Source organism: Culicoides brevitarsis, chromosome 2 (genome assembly GCF_036172545.1).
Source record: "Culicoides brevitarsis isolate CSIRO-B50_1 chromosome 2, AGI_CSIRO_Cbre_v1, whole genome shotgun sequence".
Classification (NCBI taxonomy): domain Eukaryota; kingdom Metazoa; phylum Arthropoda; class Insecta; order Diptera; family Ceratopogonidae; genus Culicoides; species Culicoides brevitarsis.
Genome location: NC_087086.1, coordinates 9,447,852 through 9,465,943, shown reverse-complemented (window position 1 = coordinate 9,465,943; position 18,092 = coordinate 9,447,852). Strand labels below are relative to the sequence as shown.

General features: G+C 30.6%; 7 protein-coding genes across 8 annotated transcripts in view; 5 read left to right on the top strand and 2 right to left on the bottom strand.

Moving 5' to 3' along the window:
• Window positions 1-4,125, top strand: part of LOC134828473 (metabotropic glycine receptor) — a 28,240-nt gene extending 24,115 nt beyond the window's left edge. The window contains exons 4-10 of the mRNA XM_063841452.1: window positions 47-127; window positions 192-615; window positions 671-1,285; window positions 1,362-1,501; window positions 2,536-2,647; window positions 2,920-2,934; window positions 3,985-4,125. Coding sequence (XP_063697522.1) covers window positions 47-127; window positions 192-615; window positions 671-1,285; window positions 1,362-1,501; window positions 2,536-2,647; window positions 2,920-2,934; window positions 3,985-4,125 — 1,528 coding nt within the window. The remainder of the gene's footprint in view (window positions 1-46; window positions 128-191; window positions 616-670; window positions 1,286-1,361; window positions 1,502-2,535; window positions 2,648-2,919; window positions 2,935-3,984) is intronic.
• Window positions 4,126-6,208: 2,083 nt separating this feature from the next.
• Window positions 6,209-7,983, top strand: LOC134830274 (sn-1-specific diacylglycerol lipase ABHD11-like). The gene is made up of 5 exons (XM_063843696.1): window positions 6,209-6,456; window positions 6,510-6,574; window positions 6,630-6,803; window positions 6,864-7,240; window positions 7,822-7,983. The coding sequence occupies exons 1-5, from the start codon at window positions 6,276-6,278 to the stop codon at window positions 7,955-7,957; spliced, it is 933 nt and encodes a 310-aa protein (XP_063699766.1). The 5' UTR covers window positions 6,209-6,275; the 3' UTR covers window positions 7,958-7,983.
• Window positions 7,984-8,035: 52 nt separating this feature from the next.
• Window positions 8,036-9,198, top strand: LOC134830275 (protein CDV3 homolog). 2 transcript variants are annotated; one of them, XM_063843698.1, is made up of 4 exons: window positions 8,036-8,134; window positions 8,194-8,380; window positions 8,583-8,849; window positions 8,918-9,198. In XM_063843698.1, the coding sequence occupies exons 2-4, from the start codon at window positions 8,225-8,227 to the stop codon at window positions 9,113-9,115; spliced, it is 621 nt and encodes a 206-aa protein (XP_063699768.1). In that variant the 5' UTR covers window positions 8,036-8,134; window positions 8,194-8,224; the 3' UTR covers window positions 9,116-9,198. The 2 variants fall into 2 exon arrangements, with proteins under 2 accessions (XP_063699768.1, XP_063699767.1); XM_063843697.1 differs by having other exon boundaries at window positions 8,069-8,380.
• Window positions 9,199-10,931: 1,733 nt separating this feature from the next.
• LOC134830085 (uncharacterized) lies at window positions 10,932-11,618 on the top strand. Its single transcript, XM_063843450.1, has 2 exons — window positions 10,932-10,975; window positions 11,088-11,618. Exons 1-2 carry the CDS (start codon window positions 10,961-10,963, stop codon window positions 11,553-11,555), a joined length of 483 nt encoding a protein of 160 aa, XP_063699520.1. The 5' UTR covers window positions 10,932-10,960; the 3' UTR covers window positions 11,556-11,618.
• On the bottom strand, window positions 11,585-14,812 carry LOC134830084 (cytosolic endo-beta-N-acetylglucosaminidase). The gene is made up of 8 exons (XM_063843449.1): window positions 14,618-14,812; window positions 14,543-14,563; window positions 13,846-14,055; window positions 13,619-13,786; window positions 12,911-13,088; window positions 12,727-12,852; window positions 11,829-12,674; window positions 11,585-11,769 (listed from the first exon to the last, which is right to left on the bottom strand). Exons 1-8 carry the CDS (start codon window positions 14,727-14,729, stop codon window positions 11,637-11,639), a joined length of 1,794 nt encoding a protein of 597 aa, XP_063699519.1. The 5' UTR covers window positions 14,730-14,812; the 3' UTR covers window positions 11,585-11,636.
• An 89-nt stretch (window positions 14,813-14,901) lies between these two features.
• Window positions 14,902-15,690, top strand: LOC134829934 (ATP synthase subunit C lysine N-methyltransferase). Its single transcript, XM_063843232.1, has 2 exons — window positions 14,902-15,024; window positions 15,099-15,690. Exons 1-2 carry the CDS (start codon window positions 14,940-14,942, stop codon window positions 15,611-15,613), a joined length of 600 nt encoding a protein of 199 aa, XP_063699302.1. The 5' UTR covers window positions 14,902-14,939; the 3' UTR covers window positions 15,614-15,690.
• LOC134829932 (kynurenine aminotransferase) lies at window positions 15,648-17,245 on the bottom strand. The gene is made up of 2 exons (XM_063843231.1): window positions 16,973-17,245; window positions 15,648-16,915 (listed from the first exon to the last, which is right to left on the bottom strand). Exons 1-2 carry the CDS (start codon window positions 17,143-17,145, stop codon window positions 15,715-15,717), a joined length of 1,374 nt encoding a protein of 457 aa, XP_063699301.1. The 5' UTR covers window positions 17,146-17,245; the 3' UTR covers window positions 15,648-15,714.
• Window positions 17,246-18,092: the final 847 nt, after the last annotated feature.

The window sequence follows — 18,092 nt, the reverse complement described above, 5'->3', positions numbered from 1 at the left end:
ATTTATCAATTTTAATAAATTTCACTAAAAAATTCCAAAATTTTAGGGTTGTTGCAACTTTATTCATCGCTGCCGACTTGGATGAGTGCAACGACGCTCTCGAACCAGTTTTTGGCAGAAAACACAGGTAATTCTAAAATTTTCTTCTTCTGCATCCGAAATTCTTAAAAAGCCTTTATTTCCGTCAACAGTTGCGATCGCGAAACAACATTTTGCCTCATGAGCGAGATGAACATATCGGCGCCGCGTGGAAAATACACTTGCATCTGTCGCGAAGGCTTCTACTTGCCAAACGAGCCGTTGCAGGGCTTCACAAGTGCCCAAGTCGAAAGCGGCAATGCCTCGTTAAACGGCAATTATTCGTGCATCGCATGTCCCGGCGGCTGTTTTTGCGACAACAACGGCAAATGTTTGTTGGCGGGCGACGATTTGGAAGACTTTTCAATGGAAACGCTCCTCAAAACCGTAATTGGCGTCGTGCTTGGCTCGTGCATGTTCTTTTGCGTGGTTTTGGCAATTATTGTTGCGCGGCAACGCAAATGCAAGACTATCGCAACGGGCATGTGGACCGTGCTGGAAACGATTTTGCTGGGAATTTTTCTGCTGTATTTAGCGGTTTGTGTATTTTTATGCAAATTTCGAACAAAAATTGATTTTTTTCTTGTTATAGGTTGCTCTTCATTTTCTGCCAGCATCGACGACACGATGTCTTCTCGAACCATGGCTTCGTGAACTTGGGTTTTGTGTGTGTTACGGCGCCATTGGACTCAAACTTTACCGTTATCTCGTGGAATTTCGTACGCGGAAGGCACATCGATGGGTTGTGCGAGACCTCGACTTGCTGCGATATTTGTGCGCGATGGTAATTGCCGTGCTCTGCTACTTGTGCGCATTTACGGCCTCATCTCTGGACTTTATCGACGTGAACGGCGAGCTAATTTGGCACGTGGAGGTGCAAGATGCCAACGTTACCGCAAACATGTGTCGCCCCTTCAAATGGGACTACGTTACGGAAGCGGGCGAAATATTAATTCTCGTGTTTGCGTTGCAACTCGCCTATGCCACACGGAATGCCAGCACGCAATTTCGCGAAAGGCAATTTCTCGTTGCCTCCATTCTCATCGAGTTTGTGGCGTCGTCCGTGTTCTACGTGATACGCGCATGGTATTTGATAGACTTCAGTCCGGGAACACTCTTTTTAGCGCTATTTATAAGATCACAACTGACAAACACAATAACACTCGGATTAATTTTTCTGCCAAAATTGTGGTATCAACAGAAACAGGTAAGCTGCTGTCTGATTTTGTTTTTTTTTTTCGTGTTAATCGAGACGATGTAATTAACTTTTGCCGCAATCGCAGGGACATCCACCGGTGAGCGGGCATCACAACAGTGGCGTCGGAAATTTGGGAACATATGCGAATATCTTTGGCGATCCCGAATTAGGGGACCTGACAATCGCTGAAATGACTCCCGAGGAAATTCGGGCAGAATTAAAAAGGTAAATATTTTAGAAAATCCCTTTTTAGCATTTTTTTTATCTTTAAGGTGTCAATAACTTTTTATTAATTTTTAATTTAAACGAAAAAAATTCATTTTTTAGTTTTTTTAATCTCTTAAGAATTTTTTAAAATATTTTTTAATTTTTTAAATATTTTTTTTATTTTTTATCTGTCATTTTTTAATTAATTAAATTTTTTTAATTAATTTATTTAAAACATTTAAGCTCAAAATTGAAGAAAAATTTAACTTATAATTATTTATTTTTTACTTTTTTGTTTTATTTTATTTTATTTATTTATTTTTTTTTTTTAATGAGCAAGTGAGAATTTTTTTTTCATATAAATTTCAATAGAAAATTTCTTATTCAATCAATTTTTTAAATCAATTTTGATTCGTTTTTTTTGTTAATTTTAACGAAATATTTCGATTTTTTTTATTAATTAAAATTAAAACTTAATTGTCAAATGAGACAAAATAATAATTTTGTCAAAGAATATCAAAAATTTAATTTTTATTTTTCCCTGAATTTTTCGACAAAACGGGGCAAAAAAAAGAAAAAATTAAAATAATAAAACTGATATTTTGTCGAAAAAAATTAGGGAAAAATATAAGTTTAAGTGAAAAATAATTTTTTTTTTTTTATTAAAAACGATGAAAAATTTCATTTCGCATAAAAATTATCTGAATGCTCTAAGAACAAATTTTCTATCGAAATTAAAATGAAAAAAAAATTAATTTCAATTTTAAGAAACTTGAATTCGATTTTCTTTCAACTTTGAAAAAAGTTAAAATTATTTTAATGAAAAAAATATAAAAAAAAAAATGTTGAGCAGTAGCATTGAAAAAATTAAATATTAATTTAAATATTTTTTTGATTTTTTTTTTAATTTATTTAATTTTATTTTAACTTTTTTTTCAATTTTAATTTTTTTTTATAAAAAGTTAAACGATTTAATTCATTTTCCAAAATAAGAATTTTCAGTAAAAGCGAATAATTTAAAACTTACCTTTTTCTGCTTTTTTTTCATGCAGACTGTATACCCAATTGGAAGTCCTGAAGAACAAAACGTTGCGACAAGATAATCCTCACATCAGTAAACGTCGCGGAGGACGCAAAGTTGCGCATCGAAGATTTTCACTGCAGGTAAAATAATTTATTTTGTCCCATTTTTGGCAATCACAGAAAAAAATTGACCAAATCCCGAACTCTTAACAAAAAAAAAAAACTGTTACCGACCTTCCGCCAAAAACTTTTTGACGTGTCACATTCATTGGTCTGTTGCTAATTTTTGTTCTTTTCTTTCTACTTCTTCTTGTATGTCAAAAAAAAAATGTTAAATTGACTAAAAAATGACCCAAAAAAAAATTAAATTAAAATATCATGTAATTCGCCACATTTCCGACAAACACACACAGAAAAAAGGGAGTAAGGTAAATCATCATCTCAAACAAAAAAAAAATATTATCAAACAATTGGATGTAATAATAATTCTCCGTAGAGCTGTTACTTCATCCCCACTTAAAATCTCTTTTTCTTCTCTTTTTACACCTGTTCATGTGCGTGCGATGTCGAAAAGTGTGTTAGACGACTTTTTAACACACTTTTCCGTCTTCCTTTTGTACTATACATGAAAACCCCGTGGTAGATGTGCACCGATTTTTTTGTTTTGTTTTCTCTTAGAGAGCACTCACACGCACTGCTCCTCTCTCCATTCACCTTTTTAGAGGCCCAATAATTTTTTTTGTTACTGTTTTTGTTGTAACTTCTAAAAAAAAAGATTTTTTTCCAAAATTAATCAATGTTGAATGTTTACCTACCTTTAAGTTCATAAAAAAAATAAATGTAAAAAAATGAAAAATGTCACAATTTTTAATTAAAAATTTATTTTTTTTGGCTTCAAACTAATTAAATTTAAAAAATATTTTTTATTTATTTTTTTTTTAAATTTTAATTACCTAATTAAAGAAAAATTTAAATAAAAATTGTCTTTAATTAATAAAAAAATATTTAAAATTAATTATTTAAAAATATTTATAGAATTTATTTAAAACTTTAATTAATTTTTTTAACTTAATTTTATTAATTTTTAGTTAATTTTATTAAAATAATTTAAATTAAATTAATTTATTTAAATTAATTAAAATAAATTATTTAACAAAATTAATTAAAAATTAAATTAATTAATTATTAAAATTATTAATATTTTGAAAAATTTTAAACTTAAAAATTTAATTTTAAATTAAAAAAGCTTTCAAATGAAAAAAAATGAAATTTTAATAAAATAGTGACATTTCTAATTTTTTACTTTTAAATAAATTTATGAACTTTAAGCCTTAAAAAATAAATAAAAAAAAACTGTCACTCCCTTACCCTCACTTACCTACTAGAAACTTACTTTCACTGCCTAAAATTAAATAAAAAATGTTAAATGTAAAATTTTCTTAAATTTCATCACTAATTTTTTCACCTTTTCCAATCAGGCATTGAGTGCGAAGCGTCATCGCCCGCCGCCATCCAGTGCTGACATTGAAGTTACCGAAGCAGAGCCCAGCAGAACGCCCGAAGACTCCGTTTGCAGTATCGAGGGCGGCGAAATGTCAGGCGTTTCTGTCTCCAAATAGTCCACAGTTATATTTTAAGCGCCTCATGGATTCCAAATCGCTGGAAAATCATCAAAAATTGAACTTTTACGCATTTAGAGGGGCTTAAAATATTAATTTAACACGAAAAAAAAAGTTATAGGCATTCATTATTAGATTTGCTGAAAAAAAACAGGAGCTTTTTCTTATAAATAACAAAAAATATTGCCTATATATCATTAAAAAGGATGCAGGAAAATTGCCGAGTGAAACATGCTTGAGTAGAGTTAGATGAGAAACACACATTAGGATAACACATACACATTGCGCAATCCAACCCACCATTAAATATCGTGTTGTATAGTAATTAATGATATTTAATAAACAACAACAAACAAAAAAAAATGAAGTGAAATCATCAAAAAAATAAAGTTATAGAGATCAAAATCAAATTAGGGTTAAAAAAACAAACAACAAGTATTTAGCATTAAACAAGTTCCAATAGTTGGCGAAATACTCTTTCTTCCCTTCTAGTCTCTCACATCAACCTAAAAATCCAATAGAAATGCTTGTACTTTCACTTCCGACCATTTGACGCCATTTTTAACGATCTCGAGATCTTAACGGTCATTTTGAATATGAGATCGTTAAAAATTTCGCGCCAAATCTTCCATTTGAGCTTCTTTCATTGTCGTACGTTTACTAAATAATTAAAAAACTATCAAATTTTGTCTTTATTAACAACTTTCGGCAAAATTTTTGAAAAAAAAGTTTGTTAACGTTATGAAAATGTGTGTTACAAAATATTATTAATTAATTATTAAATTAAATTATATATTTGAAGATCACAGAAAAAAAGCTTTAATATTAATTGTTTTTTAAATAAAAGAAAAATTGTAGAAAAATATTAACGTTAGAGGGCGCTTTAATATTTTTTATGTAAAAAATTAATTTTTAAAACGCCATCTATCGTCAAAAATAATGAAGAACGCGCGTTCTTGAAAAAAAATGTATAAATTGTCATAAATAATCGTAAAAAAATATTTGTAGATAAAAAAAATTAGATTTTAATAACAAAATGAAGAGAAAATGAGTGTTCTGTGCAAGAATATTAAACAAAAAATAAATATTATAATAAAAAAAAAACAATCACCCACAAAAAAAATTCCCCGCCCATCCATTATAACCCATAACAACCACCAAAATTAAAAAAATATCTGTACAAAAAAAAAATAAAATATTGAGAAAGTAAAAGTGAAAGATAAATTAATCGCACAAATTATCAGCTCAGGAGGAAAAGAAATTCAAGAACAGAACCACAGTCCATGCCAAATTTTGATGAATGAAAAAAAAAATGAACTGATCCTGAAAAAAAAATATTTAAATTAACAATAAATAAATTAAATATATAAAAATAAAATAATAAAAAAAACTTGTCCAAAAAAAATCAAACATTCGGTAATAAAATAAAAATAAAAAATTATTGTTAAAAAGTTGGCACCAAATTATTTAAAAAAAAAAAATTTAGTGAAAAAATACAATAAAAAAAATTAAATGAAGCCCAATTGTTGTGAAAAAATTACCGAAAATGGTAAAACTATTATTATAAAAAAATAATAATTAAATAGTAGATAAATTGAAATTTAGATATCCCTTAAAAAAGTACCGAAAAATTGGACATAGAAAAATTAGATTAATAAAAATAAAATAAATAAAACACACTCACACACAAAAAAAATATGTTAAGAATAAATGAAAAATTATTATTAAATTATGAAATAATGAAAATATTGAATTTAATTCAATAAAAATAAATAAAGATCGTGAAAATATTTAAAAAGTTTTTTTTTAATATTTTTTGTATAAATTTAACCGTCATTTAATTCGAAAAAATTTCGATCTCGATTTTTTTCGCTGTGAAATTCAATAAAATATTTTTTTTAAATTTTTTTTCACAAGGTAAGATTTTTTTTATATAAAAAATTTTATTAAATTTTAAATAATTTTTATTTTTTTAAAATATTTTTTTTTTAATTAAAAAATATTTTAATTTTTTTTAGTGAAATCTTTTAACGGCTTCAATACATCTACAGAACGTACAGAAAATCAGCTGTTGTTATTTTTTTTAGTAAAAGTGTTGACAACAAAATTTTTGTTAAGCAAAAATCATTTTAAAAAACTGTTTTTCGAGGATGTCAGTCGTTTTGAAGCACTTTTTTCGTGTTCCAACGTCTCATTTTGGACCCAGAATTGCTCGTTGTTACTCGACAAAGTTAGTTCCTGTTCCTTTAGCTTATGCCTCGTACGAAAAGTTATATAAAAGTTGCAATGATTCCACGAATAATCCGATGATTGTGATGCATGGACTCTTCGGTAAGAAATTTTCTGCGATTTTTCGATGAATTTTCATGATTTTTAACTTTTAGGAGCGAAAGGCAATTGGAATTCCTTGTGCAAGGCAATGCATGCGAAGACAAATCCCTCGAAAAGAGTAAAAAAATTCTTATCTAAAAGCTTGCTTTGATTGAATTTCAAACAAATTTCAGATTATCAGTGTGGATGCTCGTAATCACGGCGAATCCCCGCATACCCCGACGCACTCTTACGAACTCATGGCGGAAGACATTGTCGAGCTGCTGCGAACTTTGGAAATTAAAAAGGCGATTTTAGTCGGACACAGCATGGGAGGTCGTTGTATGGCTTATGTTGCTTTGAAATACGTAAATTTTCGATTTTTCTCTCTAAAAATAAAAAATAATTCAAAATTTCTTCAATTTTAGCCCCATTTAGTGGAAAAACTCATCGTTGTCGATATCACGCCCGTTCCTGGATTGAAACTTGGCACAAGTCAAACCGATATTCCGTTTTTTCTGCAAGCGATGAAGAGCATTAAAATTCCGGCAGATCAAACAATTCATCAAGGGCGAAAGTTCGCGGATGCCGAGTTGAGTAAAATTATTGCGGAAAAGTCGTTGCGTGATTTTTTGATCACGAATTTGATGAAAGAAGATTCCGATGGGGAATTTCGATGGCGCATTAATATCGAAGCGCTCGAACAAAATTTCGAATCGAGCATCATGAATTTTCCGCCAGTTGATGGACTGAGATATGAGGGCAAGACGCTGTTCATCGGGGGAGAGATGAGCGATTATATCAAGTAAATTTTAGATTTTAAATTATTTTTTTTTTAATTTTTCTCAAAAAAACAATAATTTTTTCTTCAGAAGATCCAACTTTTCTTTAAATATTTTTAACTTTTTTTTAATTTTTTTTCTTTAAAAATTTTTCGAATTATTATTTTTTTAAAATAATTTAATTTTTTTTTAATAATTTTTATTTTTTTAAATTTTTTTAATTATTTTTTTAAAAAATTTAATTTTCCTTTAAATAATTTTTTTTTAAATTTTTGATTTTATCTTCAAAAACCATATTTTGTTTTTAAATATTTTAATTATTTATTATTCAAAACTTTTTAATTCTTTAAAAAATTTTAATTTGTCTGTAGAAAATTCCTTCAAAAATTAATATTTTTCTTTGAAAAAATTTGATTTTCTTTAAAATTTTTTTTTTAATTTAATTTTTTTTTAATTAATTTTAATTTTATTTTTAGAAAATAATTTTCTTTCAAAAAAAAGTTTTAAATAGCTGTCTCAATATTTTTTAAATAATTTAAATTTTTCTTTAAGAAAAATATTTCTTTATTTAAATTAAAATTTTCTTTTTTTTATTTTTTTTTAGAAAACAAGACTTTCCAAAGATACAAGAGCTCTTCCCGAACTCAGAACTGACATATGTGAAAGGAGCGGGACATTGGGTTCACTCACAAAAGCCGAACGAATTCCTCGAATTAGTGCTGAATTTCATAAAAAGCTAAAAAAAATTATTTAAATAAATTTTACTCGTCATTTGTTTTAAAAACAAAATTCAAAAAAAGCATCGTTACTGAACAACGCCCATCATCTGTCACACAAACGTCAAAGTCAGAGTCTCATGCGTTCCATGAATTTCCCTGTTTTGTAAGAGCGACGACTTTTCAACTTTTTAATTTCGGGTAAAAAGGGCGTTTTTGCTGCACTTTCCGCAAATTTTTCACACTTTTCATCATCGTAGCTCCGCAACTTGCGCCGTACATTAGTTAGAAATGGCAGATTTAGACGATTTCTTCGCCAAAAAGGACAAGAAACGGAATGCAAAAAAGAAATTTACGACATCAGAGGATTTAGTGAAAAAATTGGAGAAAGCCGAGGAGAAACCGAAGAAGGAGCGTCCCGTCGAACAAGAAGGCGATGCAACTCAAGTGAGTGTCAACCCCAATTTTTCGCGAATTTCGCGGTACTTTGCTAAAAAATTTGCCATTCGAACGAGCCACGTCCTTCGATATTGCATATATTGCAAAAAAAATACTTTGTTTGACATTTCACACAAATCTTTATCGTAGCGCACCGTAGCGAGTATGCACGAACGAAAAAAATTAACATATTTTGTGTTTTATCTTGCAGCCGGAGGAAGATGAATGGAAAGAGGTCGAAGAGGAACAAAGTAGAGACTATACGGGACTCAAAATCGGGCAACTCACGATAGCAGACGACGACACGGACGGGTATGGCGACGATGGCGAAGGCGGAAGTCAAGAAGGCGAAAACGGCATGAGTCTCGCAGGACAAAAGGGCGTGTGGAAGGCGGGCGGCGCCGATGCCGGAACAGAAGCTCAACCAAAAACTGCCGCTGAACCCGTTTCCAAGGTTTACATTTCGCCAGCTCTCAAGGTAAAAATGAAAAAAATTCACTAAAAAACACAAAAATTTCATCAAAAAATATTTTTTTTTCATTGTAGGCAGCGCGATTACGCAAAGGAGTCGCTCCAGATCTGAGTAACAAGGAATATTTCCCGACGCTCGGCGACAAACCCGAAAAGGCAGGCAACAAAAAGGGCTTCGAGGAAATTAAACATGGCGCTCGACCAGCAACGAAACAAGTAGGAAATGCTCCCGTCTCTGTGGAAAATCGTTTTAATACGCTGTCAGACAGCTAGGACTGATAATTCAAGCAAAAACAACTTTTTTTAAATGAACTCGGGAATCATTCAATTTTTTTATATGAAAAAAAAAAAAATAACTAAATAAGAGCAAAATCGTTTCTTCTTGAAAAATGTTTCTGGAATGGATCTTTTTACTATTATTTGCTATGCTGTACAACTAATTCAAACAAAAAAAAAACGTAAATCAGTCAATAAATAATGAAAACAATAAAAAAAATCGAAATAAAATGAAAAAACATGAATGATAATTAAAAAATGTTTAATTTAAAATTTATAACAAATTGCGTTAAAAAATTGGCTTGAAAAAAAAATTTTTTTTTTATTTCATCAAAAATCGACCAGATATGCATGGAAATTATCTTTAGAATGAATATTTATTCAATTTTGGCTTTGAAATCTATTAAATATGGGTTGAAACTTGACTTGAGAAAAAACAACGATTTTTGCTCCTCATATGATAAAATCGTTGTTTTTTTTATTTCTTCAAAAATCGAGGAGATATGCATGGAAATTATCTTCAGAATGAATATTTATTCAATTTTGGCTTTGAAATCTATTAAATTTGGGTTGAAACTTGACTTGAGAAAAAACAACGATTTTTGCTCCTCATATGATAAAATCGTTGTTTTTTTTATTTCTTCAAAAATCGAGGAGATATGCATGGAAATTATCTTCAGAATGAATATTTATTCAATTTTGGCTTTGAAATCTATTAAATTTGGGTTGAAACTTGACTTGGGAAAAAACAACGATTTTTGCTCCTCATATGATAAAATCGTTGTTTTTTTTATTTCTTCAAAAATCGAGGAGATATGCATGGAAATTATCTTCAGAATGAATATTTATTCAATTTTAGCTTTGAAATCCATCAAAAGTTGGTTGAAACTTGACGTGAGAAAAAACAACGATTTTTGCTCCTCATATGATAAAAAATTTTTTTATTTCTTCAAAAATTTTTTTATTTCTTGAGAAAAAAATCGAAGATATGCATGGAAATTATCTTCAGAATGACATTTTTTCAATTTTGGCTTTGAAATTATTAAATTGGGTTAGAAATTGAGAAAAAAACAACGATTTTTGCTCCTGATATGATAAAATCGTTGTTTTTTTATGGGTCTTCAAAAATCTGAAATTCTAATGAAATTGAATTTTCTTGGGTTAAACTTTTGAAAAAAACCATTTTTGCCAGATTTTGAAATTATTTTTAATATTTAAAAAAATATTTAAAATAAATATTTATTTAAAAAAATAAATATTTAAAAAAACATCAAAAATATTATTTAACGCTAAAAAATTTTTAAAATGTTGTCATTTTTTATGAAAAAAAGTATTTCAAAAAAAATTTTTTTTTGCCCCCATTTTTATTTCAAAAATTTTGGACAAAACTATTGAGGTGTACTTTGAGCGGCCTTATTAATTTTTAAAATGAAATTTCTCAAGAACTTTCACTGCTTTTTACTAAAAAAAAATAAACAACATTATTTACAACTTTTCCGTCATCGTTCGTTATTCAAGCATCCCCAGACAATAATAACCAAAATTAGTGCCAAAAAATCGTTACAGCAAAGAATTTACACGAAACATTCAAAAACTCTCGTAATCTCCCATTAAAAACGAGTAACTACCTTGAAATATCCATGAGGAATACTAATTTGACGAAATTTCCGACTCTTTGGCGCACAAAAATTACTATTGTCACGTACACGTTTTGCTTTTATTTTGAATCCTATAAAATCGACTGCATTCATCGAACTCCGTGTCATTGTATCGAAAACTTTTATCAGTGATCGTCGTTTAAATTAAAATTTAATAAAAATCAAAAGTGCAGTCACAAAAACAATGAAATCAATTTTGGTAAGCGAGTCATGTTTTTAATTCAATTTTTTAGAAATTACATAATTTTCTACTGGTGAAGTGAATTTTTTATGAAAATTAACCTAATTTCGTGATTTTTTGCCTTTTTTAGGTTTTTGTTACTATTTTGATAGCAGTTCAAGGTCGTCCCGAACCGCCAAGTCGTTTTCGATCAGCTGATCAGTACGGACCCCCGCCGCCATCTTCGTATGGCGCTCCTCCCACAGACAATTACGCTGCCCCATTGCCTGCCAAACAAACGTTGATCACGAAAAACGTTTATGTTCACTTGCCGCCGCAAGAATATCCCGAACACGAACCGGAAAAGCAAGAAGTTGAACAAGTACGGAAGCATTACAAAATTGTCTTTATTAAAGCACCGACGCCTCCAACGCCGAAACCCGTAAAATTACCACAGCAGGATGAACACAAGACTTTGGTTTATGTTTTGGTGAAGAAACCTGAGGCTGAGCGACCAATTGAAGTACCTTCGACGACGGAAGCTTCGAGACCGGAAGTGTTCTTTATCAAATACAAAGAGAACAAACCTTCGAACGCGTATGGACCTCCGCCAAATTGAAAAAAAAATCTTTAAAATTAAGAGTTGAATTGTTTTAAGAGTTTATTTTGAAAAAATAAAGAAAAAAAATTAAGGAAACGTTTATAGATCGACCTCGTGTATAGAGAGCGCTCCAAGCAATAATTGCGCATCTTCCGGAATTTCTTGCGAACCAATTATTTTTATGCCGATATCGTTCAAGGTATGTCCCCGATAGAGGCGTAACAGGTGATGTCTATTAAAAATTTCAAAAAATTATTAAAAAAAATCATTTTTTTAAAGAAAACCTCTTACCTAACCTCCCATCCGTTAATTGAATTAACGAACGGTAGATGGCGCACTCCTCGATTTTGTAAATTGTCGATTGCTGATCTCACATCGTCATCATCTGATGCTTTGTTTACCTTCTCCATATCTCCCGCGTAATTTTTTTCTACCAAAAACCAACAAGTTTCCTTATCAAAAGGAGATTTTTTGAGTTTCAGAATTAAATTCAGATCGATCGTGCGATAATTTCGCTTAAAAGCGACGCTAACAAGGAGATTTTTGACATAACCTAAATCGCAAACGAAAAGTCGTTCAATTTTTCCGATAAAAGTCTTTTCAAAAGACAAACACGAGCCTCCGTCAAAGCTGTCTTCGAAGCATCTCTCTAATTCGGGGTTACAAGGTTGAATTTCCTGCTTTCGTAAGTCGAACCAAGGCTTTCTTTTGACGCGCATTCCTAACCTGTTTGAAAATTCTCCGGATCCAATGCAAAAAGACGTGTAAAAAGGCAGTTGGTTTGGGCCATAAATCGTCAGCATGGGCCAAAGTTGCCCCCAAAACAAGCGATCGCGTGCTAAAAAGCGCGAATTAAGTTCTTGCGTGAACATGGGTTGGCGCGCATGTTTCATCTCGACCTCAATTGACTCCAAAGTCCATCCCGTAGCGAAAAGAGCGACGGAAAATTGTTCCGGTATGCGTTGAAACGTCTTGTGAGATTGTAATTTAGCGACTTGACCTCGCCCAAAGACATCAATTCCGACAAAAACGTCCTTGAAACGGTTGAAACGCTCAACTTCTGATAAAGTTCGTTGCATTTGTTGATCCGACCAATTGTAGTTGAGGAAGATGCCGTCACTTTTTTCGAAAAAAATGCTGAAAAAAAAAATAATTTAATAAAAATTTTAGGAAAATTTTGAATTTTTACAGATTTTTTGAGTTGACTTGATTCTGCCATAGAAGATTTCCGTCGATGGTGACGCTATCGTACCAAATAACGCGTCCATTGGGGATTTCAAGTCGTACACGAGCAGTTAGGTATTCCAAAAATTCTCTGAAAATAAGAAATTTTAATGAAAATTGAGTTTAAAATGGAAATTTTCGTATCTTACACGAGTAACGGTACTTTTTCCTTTTCGATAGGACATTCGATATTCATTAACCAACCTTCAAAGCCGCAATATTTGGCTACAAGAACTAAACTATCCGCAATTTGTTCAACTTTTTCGCGTGATTCCAAGACTTTTTCCATAATGAGTCGCCCGGGAGCGAATTCAGCGATGAATGTTCCTAAAAAAATAAAAAAAAAATAAAAAATATTAAAATTAAAAAAATAAATAAAAAAAATAAAATAAATAAAAATTAATAAAAAATGTAATTACAAATAATTAAAAAAAAAATTAAATAAATTAACAATAATATTTTAAAATGATTTTTGAAAAAAAAAATATATAAAAATTAGTTGATAATTAATTAGAATAAAATTAAAAATAATTTTTTAATTAATTATTTTTTGCTTGAAAAAAATTTTTAAAGTTCATAAGAAATTTTAAACTAAAAAATATCGAAAAACAATAGGAAATTCATGAAAATATTTAAAAAAAATTTTTTAAAAAAAAAATTATAAAAATTATTTAATTATGTATATTAAATTGAATTAAATTAAAAATGAATTTTTTAATTAATTATTTTTTTAACAAAATAAAAAAAAAAATAAATTAAAATTTTAATTAAATTAAATCCTTTAAATAAAGTTAAAAATAAATTTAAAAATAATTTTAAAAAATTAAAAAAATATTTAAAAAATCACAATTTTTTACCTAAAACCGCGACGCCATGCTTATGCGCAGCATTAATATATTGCAACGTTGGAACAGAAACCAAATCGTGACTGAAATAGCAAAAGATATCAATTCCATACCAATTGTAGAAACGATAACCGTCCCATTTGCTCGCTTCACTTATGTAACTGTCCTCGCGATAATTTCCTAATTTCATTTTAAAAAAAAATTAGAATTAATTTTTAATTCAACCAACAAAAAATTACCTTTAAAATCATGACAAACCAAAATTTCACGACGATTTTCAGAAAATTTTTCCTCATCTCCGTCATTTTCGGCATCGGTAAATGGCTTGAATTTTATTGGACCTGTTCTCGGAGTTAAGGGTTTCACCAACGTCTTCCATGGAACGGGATTTTTGTAGAAATTAACGAGCTCATCTAACGTTCGTAACGGCATACAAACAAGAGATAAATCTGTCCATGGGAGATTAAAAGCCATTAATTTATTTTTTAATTTTTTTTTTTAGAAATTCGACCGATTTGAACGAAATTTAATGAATTACTGAGGATTTTTGCAAAAAAATATTAAAAATTTTTAAGTAATGTTTCCGCGATCGCGATGTTTGATGCACTAAAATGCAGTAAATGCATCAAAATGCATGAGAAGCTGAGATTTTATCAACTTTTGTGGTTTTTTGGTTGCATTAGAAAAGATTTGAAATGAATTTCATGCTTTAAAACGACAAAAAATCTACGCGGATTTCGATTTTTAAAGAAAAATCGTTCAAGAAACACTCGGATTGACGTGAAAACTTATAAAATTCCTCTAAAAATGCATTTTTCATCAAATTCTTGATCACAATTTGCTCTAATTCCCGTAAATCCGTATAAAAATTGATAAAAAATGGTTTTCCTGAAGCACATAGAGCATATTTTTCTATGAAATCCAATTGTTACTTACTCAATTTACGATTCAGGAACTCTAAAACCATAAAAATAATTAGTTCAAGGATTTTTTGATGTTTTAAAAACTCACTTGTGGCTCTGTGCTTCCGTTCCCAATCGCTAAGTACGTACAAAACTGGCAACGACGCAAAAAGAACTGATGCCAAAATGATCAGAGACGTGTTTGTCTCGAATTTAAACATTTTTTCAACAAATTTTAACGAAAATTTAATTTTTTTGACTGAAATTCCATCAAAATTTCTTATCACAGCAACAATAAAAATGATTCATGTTTGTTTTGAATAAAAATTTGCCGGCAATTCGACTCGAACGCTTCATATACTGGTCGAGATCGGCTTTTTTGTATATGAAAAAGGTGTCAAAATCGTGTCGAGCAATGTTTTGAACGAGAAATGGAAGAATTTGAGAAAATAAATGCGAATTCCGGGCCTCCAAAAGCATCTTCTGGTTATGGAAAGTACTTGATTGGGCTTTCAGGTGAGTTTTTCCTAATTTTTCATTGAATTTTTTTACTGTCATTCCAAATTTCTCCATTAAAAATCATTTTTTAGGCGTCACCGCTGTCGGTTTGAGTGTCATTTGTTTCCCATTTGTCGCTCCTGCCTTCCGAAAATACTGCCTGCCTTACGTGCCAGCAACAACGAAACAAATGCAAAACGTTTTCTCGTGTCTGCCCGCGAAAAAGGGTCGTTTACTCGATATTGGATCCGGCGACGGGCGAATTGTCATTGAAACTGCCCGAAAAGGCTGGAAATCCGACGGAGTTGAGTTGAATTTATTTCTTGTGCTTTTTTCCCGAATCGCCGCACTAAAAAATGGCGTTTCAAGCAACACAAAATTCTTCAAAAGAGACTTGTGGAAGTTCAATACGACACCGTATGACTGCGTTGTGATCTTCGGAGTCGAACAAATGATGCCCGAGCTCGAGACGAAACTTGGCAAAGAGTTATCGGAAGAAGCGAAAGTCATTGCGTGTCGATTTCCGTTCGAACAAAAGCATTTGAAGCTAATTGATGCTATTGAGGATGGTGTTGACAGTGTTTGGGTTTACAAAAAATCATCGTAGTCTTGAATTTTTAGCAAAAAAAAAGTAAATTTACCTGAAAAAATATAGTTGTCTTTATTGCAACAGAAAATTTTGAGCTTGGCTCGCGAAAAAAATTAATTTTACTTCCATTTTTTTAGAATATCAGCAGCTTGTTCAAGAACTCCGTCAGTTTTGAAGAAGCAATAACGCACAAAATCCTCCGCCAAATGTTTATTTCCTTCGCTATAAAAGGCAGAGGGCGGAATTCCTTGCAAACCGACATTTTTCGTCATATATTTCGTGAATCTGTAATCCCGGTACTTGTCCGATTCCTGATTCAAGTCAACTTTTCGCGCCAATGCCTTCCAATCGGCAACCATAAAGTACCCGCCTTGCGGAATTGTTGGCGTCATTCCAGCTTCCCTCAAAAATTTCGCCATGTAATCCCGTTTCGGCTTCAATTCCTTCGAAATTGAGTTGAAATAGCATTCTGGCGACGCGAGTTGCTTCAATTCGTGTTCAAAACCGAGAGCGATGGCTTCTTGGATGGGTGTCGAACAGGTATAAATGCAATTTTGATGGACCGTCATCAAATTAGTGAGAAGATTATTTGGTCCGTAGGCCCATCCGATCTTCCAACCGGTGACACTGAAGGTTTTTCCAGCAGACCCGATCGTGATGGTGCGTTCCCACATGCCGGGCAACGTGCAAATTCGAACATGTTCATAGGGTTCGAACACCATGTGCTCGTAAACTTCGTCACTGATGCACACGACGTTGTGTTTAATGCAAAGTTCAGCGATTTTTTCCAACTCTTTGCGGTTAAAAACTTTCCCGAGAGGGTTATGAGGCGTGTTTAAAATGATCATTTTCGTTTTTTCATTGAACAAAGCTTCCAATTCGGCTTCGTCGTAGACCCAATCTTCGGAAGAAATCTCGCCAGAAGTCTTTTTTGGCTTCAACGGAATGAAACGAGGGATCCCGCCCGCATAACGAACCATCGGATCGTAACAATCGAAGTAAGGTTCGATGATAATAACTTCGTCGCCGTGATCGACATGCCCCTGGATGGCACAATAGAGCGCCTCGTAGGCTCCAACTGTCACTAAAACTTCCGTCATTGGATTTATTTGGCGATTTACGAGACCTCCGTATAATTTGGCAAGTGCTTGAACGAGACGAGGATGCCCATAACCGCGCGTATATTGATTCATCAGGGGATTCGGACTGTTCGCGATGTCAGCTAAGGCTTGCAAAACGTATTTCGGGGCATGGTAATCCGGAAAACCCTGACCCAAGTTGATAGGTTTGTATTCAGCTGCTAATTGAATGTATTCTACCCTGAAAAGATGAGAAATATTAATTAAAAAATTTTTTTTTTACTGATAAGGAACGTACCAAACACTCGGCGAAAAGTCACCGTAACGCTTGGGAAGACCGAATTTTCCATTTAATGGAGCCGAAGACATTTTTCTTTCGTGATTTCCAAATGCAATAACCGATCGACGACAATTTTCTAATGATAAACTACGTTTGCAGTTCCTGACTGAAGTCGCGAATAATCTAAGCATTAAAGTGACGATAAGATTAACATACAAAACGATACGCAAATTAAAAAAAAAGTAGTTTTGACACAGCAGTTTCTAATGCCGTGGAATGACGTTTAAAACAGGTCTTTACACTATCATCAGCTGTTGTTCGTACTTATTGCGATTGTATAATCGACAGCATCGATGTAAGTTTTAATTTTGTTTTTACTATTTTAAGATTGAAGAAATGATTTTCCTCATAAATTATTTTTAAAATGTTTTAATTAATTAAAATCTGAAGTCAAAAAAATTTTTCAAAAAATATATTTTTTTTTATAAAAAATTCTTAATTAGAGACTAAATTTTAAAAAAAATATTTTACATGAAAATTTTATTCTTTTAAATCGTTTTTAAAAAAAAATTTTTTTTGAAAAGTGAAAATATTTTTATTGTTATTTTTTTAATTTTAAAAAAATTATAATTAAAAAAAATTTTTTTTTATAATTTTATGTTTTTTAATATTGTTTTTTTTTATAAAAAATTCTTAATTTAGATTAAAGCATTAGAGGCTAAATTAAAAAAAAAAATAAAATAAAAATATTTTTCATGAAAGTTTTATTCTTTTGATTTTTTTAATCGTTTTTATAAATATTTGTTTTAATTTTATTTTTTTTTTTTTGCTAAGTGAATTATTTTTTTTGTTATTTTTTTTATTTTTGAAAAAATTAAAATTAAAAAAAATATTTTTTTATAATTTTATGTTTTTTATTTATTTTTTTATTTTTTTTAATTTTAATTTAATTAATTATTTAATTATTAATTATTTATATTAATGATAATTATTTAAAACTGTGACTTAAGAAAAAGTAAATTATTTTAATTAGCTTTTATTTTTTACTTTTACAACAAAATTTTCTTCTTATTCTTAAAAGCAACAGCATTAAGTTTTTTATTGACGTAAAATATTTTCGACCCTGCTATCTTTCTCT